We start from the raw sequence: 8,676 nt of genomic DNA on the forward strand, positions 1-8,676 counted from the left end.
AACAAGTCTCCCGGTCCTGATAGTATTCTTCCTGTTTTCTTAAAATCATGTGCAAGTGAATTAGCTCCTGTTTTGTGTACCTTCTTTAATGAATGTATTTCAAAGGGTGAAATTCCATCTGCCTGGAAGTGTGCAAATGTTGTGCCTATTTACAAAGGTTCTGGTAAGCCTAAGAATGCTATTTCGAGTTATAGGCCAGTTTCCTTAACAGCAATCCTTTGTAAGGTCCTGGAAAGATTGGTTTGTAAGCGTCTTCTTGGTTATCTTGATGAGCATGGCATTCTTTCAGATAATCAATTTGGTTTTCGACATGGTAGGAATTGTGAGCAGATGTTGGCTACGTTTTATCATTTTCTCAGTGGTAACCTTGATAACAGCAAATATTGTAATTTGGTGGATGGGATTTTTCTTGATTTTAGTGCTGCTTTTGATAGGGTAGATCATACAATTTTGTTGCAAAAGCTTCATTACTATGGTATCAGGAATAATGTTCTAAACTGGATTAAAAGTTTTCTTTCAGATAGAAAACAGAGAGTTATCTTTGGCGGAGCTAAATCTGATTGGGCTTCAGTTACATCGGGAGTTCCTCAAGGTTCTGTTTTGGGGCCCATCTTGTTTCTGTTATTTGTAAATGACATTAATGAGAACCTGTCCTCTCCCTTATTTCAATTTGCTGATGACCATACACTTGTGCGTTCTATTCGAACTTTTGAGGATCACCTTGCTCTGCAGAAAGATCTTGACAGAATTCACAGGTGGACCATTGAGAATAATCTCCCCCTTAATGCTTCTAAGTGTGCTGTTGTTCATTTTTCGAGGTCTAGGGCTTGCAGTCTTTTTACATACAAGTTAGGTGGTATTCCAATTAAGGTTGTTGATGAGTATAAACTGCTTGGTGTTGTTTTCAACTCTTCCTTATCGTTCACTTCACATGTTGATAATATCTGTAAAAAGGTTTCTCGCCTAACTGGTTTTGTCATCAGAACTTCTCGCCATATGCACTTCAGTGCTCTTCTGCATCTATTTAAAGCATTGATACTCCCTCATCTTACATACTGTGCTGTAATTTGGAATCCTTGTCAGACTGGCCTGCTTGATAGGTTAGATAAGAGTCAGAGAAAGATTTCTAAAGTCTTGATGTATAGGAAGAGGTGTCCTTCTGATCTTTCATATGAGTCTAGATTAGTTGAATTTGGATTACTTAAAACATGTGACTTATTTGATTTGTTAAGGTTGATCTTCTGCTTTAAATTGATTAATGGAATTGGTCCTTCTTCCTTTTGCCAATTTTTCAAGCCTTCTAAGGTTAAAGAGCTTAGATATCTCCACTGTAGTTCTCATACCAATGCCTTTTTCAACTCTGTTTTGTTTCCTTTCCACGTTTGTGGAATGAACTTCCACTGATGTCCGCTCTCGCCTCCCTTACCTTATTTAAGGCAATGTGTAAAGAACATTTTATGATGTAATTATGTTTTTCATATGCATGTATACTTATCTAAAAATGTTTTGGAAACTTACATAGTTCCAATAGTTGTATAATTTGAGTTAGGCCCACTCTAAGGTAATAACTTTGTTCACATGTGTATTAATTTATTTTGCTGACACGGCCTATCTTGTGCACTGTTGATACATCATCTGTGCATAAGTTATGTCTTAAGAGTGTTTCACTCTTTTTTTCTAAAAATGTTTTTTTTTTAATGTGTACATGTATCTTGTATTTATTATTATTTTATATGTACTTATAATCAGGAAAGAAGAACACGTTGTGTTTGGACTGTTTAGTCTATTTCTTCTTTCCTGGATTGTCATTTAAATTGCTTTTAGTATTCTTTTTTTTCATGTTTGTAATTTATGACAATTGAAATAAATATTATTATTATTTTATTGCGGGTCAAAGTTCCACTTTCGTGCTGCACATAGGCAAATATGCATCACTTTGGCACAAAGCGTGACCTTTGACCTCTTTTATATTAGTGCGCCCACATGATCCCAATTAGCTGTTGCTTGTTTTTGTCTACTGGTCGCCAAAGAAGCTATACGATGAAAAATAAAATTGGGATCTTGTTGGCGCATCTTTGTGTGATGCAGTAAAATGCCCACATTGTGCAGCGAGTGGGAAAAAGAGGTCAAATTGACCTCCAAAATGAGGCTAAGTCCATTTTCAAAAAATCAGAAAAATATGAAGATCAAGAGATCCCAAGCTAATTTTTTCAGTTCTTGCAGAGAATTACCTCTTCTTTGATGAAATCCTATTCGGAGAGTCAGGTGGCGTTGGCGCGCAATAATACAGGCGTGTAAAAATGTGCGAAAATAGGAAATTTTGACCTTTGACCTCTGTTAACTCTGTGCATAAACTTGAAATCCCAAAAAATTTTGCTGAAAAATGAAACTTGCCATGGAGGTCTTTAATTTCAAACTTGTTCGGACTTGGGATCTTGATGGCGCAGCCCGTTATGATGCTTTGAAGTTTGCGAGGCGCTTTTCATCAAATCATTGGATTTGCTGATTTTGTCGCCATCAAGATCCCAATTTTTTTCTTGGTTTTTGTAATGTAACCATTTGGTACTTTAAAAAATGCAAAATGCAGGTTGGGATGATGATGGCGCGCGATGTTATGCACCTCCAAAGTTTACAATTTGCAAGTAAGGCTCAGAGAGGCTGAAATTTCAAGAATTTTTTCAAGCTGAACGAGGCGCTGTGCTGCGCTCATATTTTACATGTGAGTTGTTGGTGCTAATATGTACCAAAATTATTTTTTAGAGAAAATTCTATTTTTTTTTGTATCACAACCCCCCTGATTTGGGTACATAATAAGGGAGACTGGCTCTTAAGAAAACCTAATAATGATAATATTGGATGGTTTATTTCGCATGTTGGCTCGTCCGATATTTTTATGACTCATCCGATATGTTATGGTATCATGCTCAGCCATCCAATATTATATCAAACTTGGTTTGGTGATTGGATATGCTGGCCTGATGTGCTGTATAGTTTTGTGTCATGTTATTTGCATATTTATGAATATTAATGAGCTTATTTGCATATTGCATATTATTTTTATTTACAAACCTTTGTTATTTACACACCTTTGTGTGGGGGCCATCTTAATTACGAACCACTTAATTCTAGTTTTTCAAAGTGAGGATGGGTGAGCAGTTAAGACGTTGCGCTGTCGGCCGGGAGAATACGATCGGCGAGGGTTTGAGCCTTGGGCTTGCCTTAGGTGAGAATTCTCTTCCTCTCCCAAAATGTTCCTATAAGGTTGGAAATCCTACAATTGTGTTCAGTTACTTTACAGAATAAAATTGTAGAATTTCTTCTCACTCCCATACACTGCTTAGCACGTGCAGATATAGGTAGTGTGTGTGCGACGTCTTGTGGTTTGGAAGTCACGTAAAGCTGTTGGTCCCATGTACAGGAAGAGTCAAACCCTGTACATGGTAAGTGTCAAATCTATTTAAAAAAATAAGGGGACCATTCCCAGTTCTGATATCTGCAGTCAATCCTAGGTTCCAGGATTGTGCATAGGTAAAACTGCACGTAAAGCCTGTGCCTTGATACTCAAACAATTGAAGTAAGCACGTATAAGGAAGGAAGGATTCATTTTTGTGAAAACTGTAAAAGAACATAACATAATCTCTATAAGATTCTCTGTTCATTGCAAATATAAAAGCTATTCTGTGGACGATAAAGGTAAAATGATTTGAATCCAAAACTTTCATTTTTGTTTATCCCTAACCGCCTAAGGGCTTTTTGGTGACGGGAAGGGAAAGAAGGAAGGAATAAAGAGAGAAAAGAAAGAAAGTAGTTGTTTGCTCTGGGTGGGATTCAAACCCGAGACCCCTTGCATGCCATGCACTGGGTCGGCGACACTTTGCCACGAGTGTTAGTCTTCGCTGGCCAGCGAAACTGTACCTATTTATCACTTTGGGTGATTGCGTCATCACACCATGTGGGATGCACGCACGAACAGCGCATATATCGAGTAGTATTTTGAAGTACCCTGTTCTGTAAGGGTTAATTAAGCCTATACTGAGTTTCGATAGTGGTAACCTAACCCTAACTGCCTAAGGGCTTTTTGGCGATGGGAAGGGAAAGAAGGAAGGAATAAAGAGAGAAAACAAAGAAAGAAGTTGTTTGCTCTGGGTGGGATTCAAACCCGAGACACCTCGCATGCCAAGCACTGGGTTGGTGACACTTTGCCACGGGTGTTGCTGTTAGACTTCGCTGGCCAGCAAAACCGTACCTATACATCACTTAGGGGGATTGTGTCAATGCGTCATCACACCATGTGGGATGCATGCACAAACAGCACATATATCAAGTAGTATTTTGTAGTACCCCGTCCTGAGGGATAAGAAAATTGGTGGAAAAACTTTATTCAAATTAGCTAAAAGGGAATAAAAACAACTTCATAACAGATATGTCCATGATGTAAAATCTGCATTTTCCACAGCCAAAGCACAAAAAGAGGACATGGCCAAACGAGAAAAAGAGAAGAAAGAAAAGACCAAAGTTGAATTTGTGATGGGGATGGCCAAGAAACCACTGCCTGTTGATCAGCAGCTAAAGCAAGTGGCATCGTCATCATCAGCGGGTGCATCAACAGCACAAATCTTAGGTGAGTTTGAGAAGGAAAGGGATCATGGTGCATAATGTATTACTACCTGAAGAGAATTGATCAAAACTTGCATTCCCTCCTGAAGTTGGTATCTGTGAACGAGTTGATCAGATCACCAGGCTGTCATTGTAGCTAGAGGCAGTATATGACACAAATGGGTCAATGAGTTACATAAAAATGACCTTGTGTGGTATTTAGTTCCCAGAAAGTGAGTTTTGCCTGAGGCAATTTGTGGTTAAATGTTGATCCCTCACTACAAGAGTTATTACCGTCGATTTGGTTGAAAAAGGAGGTGAGACATGATCAATTCTGTTCAGGCAATGAAACCTAATGGGTTTAATAACAATGGGCTATTCCAGTTGAAATCCATATGTCTATGGAAGACATGACCTTAATCTCCCACACAAGGAGAGTGAATTTAAATGGGGTTGTCTGAGCTGAATGGTTTACTTCATCGTGTCACCTACAGGGGGTGTATGGATTTCAACTGGAATAGCCCAATATGAGAAGTTGTTTTCCAAAACTGACTCTGGTCAATTTGACTCAATATGAGAAAATCACTCTTTGGACTGAGCGAGTTTTGCAATGTTGATGTAAACCAATATGAGGATTGAGTGAGTTTAAGGAGTAAAGCAGATCCTCTTAAAGCTTTGCATTTGGAAACCTTCATAAATCCGAACTGTACGTTTAGGGGTTACATAGCATTGGGAGCAACATGGCTTTCATTTGTTTGCCTCAAAATCAACAGGGGGCAATGTGATCAGTGAAAACTAACATTTAAATAGGAATCTATTCTTTATGCAAATCACATATTATTGCTTTTAAGGTGGTACTATACCCCCCTGATCAATTTTTTGACTAATTTTGCATTTTTCCTCAAAAAATAACTACACACTGGTAAGTTATGTACGGTATATTATAGGGGCAAGGAATACAATTACTTCACTGAATTTTCAGTGATTCAAGACAAGTGGTTCATTATGTATGTTAAGAAATGAGGTACATTCTAGCGGTACCTCTTTCTTGTAATAAATAACGTACTGCTTGTCTTGAGTCACTGAAATTCCAGTGTAGTAACTGGATTCCTTGCCCATATAATATACATAACTTTCGTTACCAGTGTGTTATTATTGAGAAAAAATTGCAAAAATAGTCACAAATTTATCAAGGGGTGTAAAGTACCACCTTATGTACAGTGGCAACTCATTAAGGGAACAAACCAAAAGATCGATGACGTCCTTTAAACGTAACTGGTTTCGTTTCTCAGCCGACCCTCCCTCCCTGCCAGAAACGTAATAATAAAATTTTGAAAATTTTGACATAATAATAATAATGACACATTTTTTCAGAACACTGTTTTCAGGCATGAGAATTTTCAGTTTAAAACTGAATTCAGTTTTTTTTATAGTCAAAATTTCCGCAACTTTATTTAATTTCAGCCTGTTTTTGGTACTTTTTGCCCAATTTCACGCGCATTTTCAGTTTTTTCAGTTTTTTTTAGGAAAGTGCAGTCTCATGCCTGTGTTTTTTTACAATCGAGTATTTTTACCCCCTCAACCTTTGTCTTAACAGGAATTCGTGTTATCAGTTTATATTATAATGTAGAATATAAGTTTTGGTCTTTAAAAACACTTCATGTTATCAGAAATTGTGTTAACGAGTTGCCACTGTAGTTGATTTACATTTTTTATGAACCACTACAACTTTTGTTTATTATTCTTTTCAGGTGAAGAACCGGAAAGAAAAAGAAAATCCAAATGGGGGATGCAGACCAACCCACAATTACTGGCTGCAACGGCTGCGGCGGCCGCAGTAGGAGCAGTCCCATTAGTCAATAGACCACAGATAACTATCATTACCACTACAGTAACACATCCCACGGTTATATCAACGACAACATCAGCAGCAGGTAACAAGACAACTGTCATATCATCAGTTGGGACGTTAAAAAAGCCCAAACTTGATAAATAACATGATTGTAAGATATGCTGGATGCTGCAGCTGCAGTAGGAACATTCCCTGTAGTTGAACAAGACGTTCAAGACGACCGTCATATCATCAGTTGGAACTTTAAAAGCCTAAACTTGAGAATAAGCGTATACCCTCGAAAAAGTCTCTCCCGGGGGCGTTGCATTTTCCAAAAGAGGACATTGATTAGAGGTCATTTTTAGAATGATAATTCCTGTTAAACTCATTAGGTAAGCTTAAAACTCACGCTTAGGAACGATGAATTCCCATTCACTTCCGGGTTTACAATCAGACTTTCGCCAACTACCGATACCATTTAGCGATCGTGTGTGCACCTTGGTAAGCTTACTACACAATACAGCATGGAAATATCAGCATTTTTGAAACATCTTGGTTGAAAAAAAAGGTGGGAGGCGTGTGATAGAAGGGTGCGACTATTCGAGGATATACAGTAACATGAATGTCTGTCTATTCAAGACAGTGGTGATCTAAATTATGATCTGACTGCCAAGCCGTTTCAGATATTTCTATATTTTTTTAGAGATGGAAAGCAGAATGTGCGACATGATCAAGCCAGATTAGTCATTTGCTGCCAAAATGTATTTTCTGGAAAGAAGTATTGAACTTCTTTTGTTTTTCACCGTTTTGTGCAACATGGATATATTCATACCTTGGAACTTTAAGTCCCATTTCAATGGATTTTACAGGAGAAATGGACATGAAAACAAATGATACCACCTAAGAAATGTGTCATTTAGCTTGAGTCAAGAATGATTCTTTTTAATGACTCCTTTAGCTTGACTGAGTCAAGAATGATTCTTTTCAACAACTCAGCTTGATTGAGTGATGAATGTTTCCTTCCAATGCCTCATTTAGCTTGATTGAGTCAAGAAGGCATCTATCCAATCATAATGCTCACAGGTGTAGGGTATTCATCTTTTTTGTAATTGACCACTTTGCTGCCTTTGGCTCTGCTATCTCCAATTACAGATATGATTGAACCCTCATTTTACTGTACAATGTACTTTCTATTCCTTACAATTTTGGACAAAATTAACCTTTATGATCGTACCTATCCAAGTGACTCAATTTATGTTCTTTTGAAAAGTGTCCTCCATACTGTCCAAGACTGTAGATCCTACAAATAGTTTATGCTAGAAATTCAGGTTACTTCGTTTTCTTCACTTTCTTTTGAACACAAAAAATATGAAGACAACATTTTTCATGGTTCAGTTCATTGTACTTCTAGAAAGAAATATTTATTAAATGTACATCAATGTCATGAACTTTTGTAAGTATGTAAATAAAATCATTTTCAAGAAAACTGAGAAGCTAACTTTGTAATTGTTTGTAATGTGTGATCTTGCATGGAAACAGTAAACACTGATCTTGCATGGAAACAGTAAACACTGATCTTGCATGGAAACAGTACAGACCTCACTAGACAAATCCACAACTGTTTCATTTGAATTGTTCACATAAATAAATATATTTCATACACTCCTAGATTGTAAGAACCAATCAGAGCCTCCGTTAGTTAATTACTAGCCGTGCATAAATGTTGTACAAATGCACAGGCGCATACTATGCGCAGTGCTTTCGGGCGTGTTCATTTTACTTGCGGGTTGTTGCATTTATATTTGCCTGCATTTTCCAAATTTTTAGTGACAATTTTGTTATAAAAATGCTAAAATCACAGGATTTTTTTCTTGTGTATGAAATAGGTTAATAAATGCGTAGCACTCGAGAAATTGTACAAAATAATGCCCTTGTACTGAGATGTTGATGCGTCTAATGCACTCCCCCTTCTGGGCTCGTGCATTAGACGCATCAACATCTCGGTACGTGTGCATTATTTTGTACAATTTCACTCCCAACAAGTGATGCACATGTATTAACCTATAAATATAATCAAAACCTGAAAATAGTCTCAAATTGTTCATCATAGAAAATCCATGCAGAAAAATAATAGTTTGTATTGTGTCTGATGTTTCCTTACGTGGGCAACCATAGTAACATAGCAAAAAATGGTCAGGTCTATACGATTCAATGGGCATCGACCTTTGTCACCTTGTTACCATGGTAAC

The 8,676-nt window shown here is 37.4% G+C and overlaps 1 protein-coding gene across 1 annotated transcript in view; it reads left to right on the forward strand.

The window, feature by feature from the left end:
* The window catches only part of LOC140165637 (SAP30-binding protein-like), a 28,735-nt gene extending 20,822 nt beyond the window's left edge, over positions 1-7,913 (forward strand). Inside the window, exons 7-8 of the mRNA XM_072188930.1 lie at positions 4,457-4,621; positions 6,348-7,913. Coding sequence (XP_072045031.1) covers positions 4,457-4,621; positions 6,348-6,592 — 410 coding nt within the window. The 3' untranslated portion in view covers positions 6,593-7,913. The remainder of the gene's footprint in view (positions 1-4,456; positions 4,622-6,347) is intronic.
* The last annotated feature ends 763 nt before the right edge of the window (positions 7,914-8,676 follow it).

This window comes from Amphiura filiformis, chromosome 12 (assembly GCF_039555335.1).
Source record: "Amphiura filiformis chromosome 12, Afil_fr2py, whole genome shotgun sequence".
NCBI lineage: Eukaryota > Metazoa > Echinodermata > Ophiuroidea > Amphilepidida > Amphiuridae > Amphiura > Amphiura filiformis.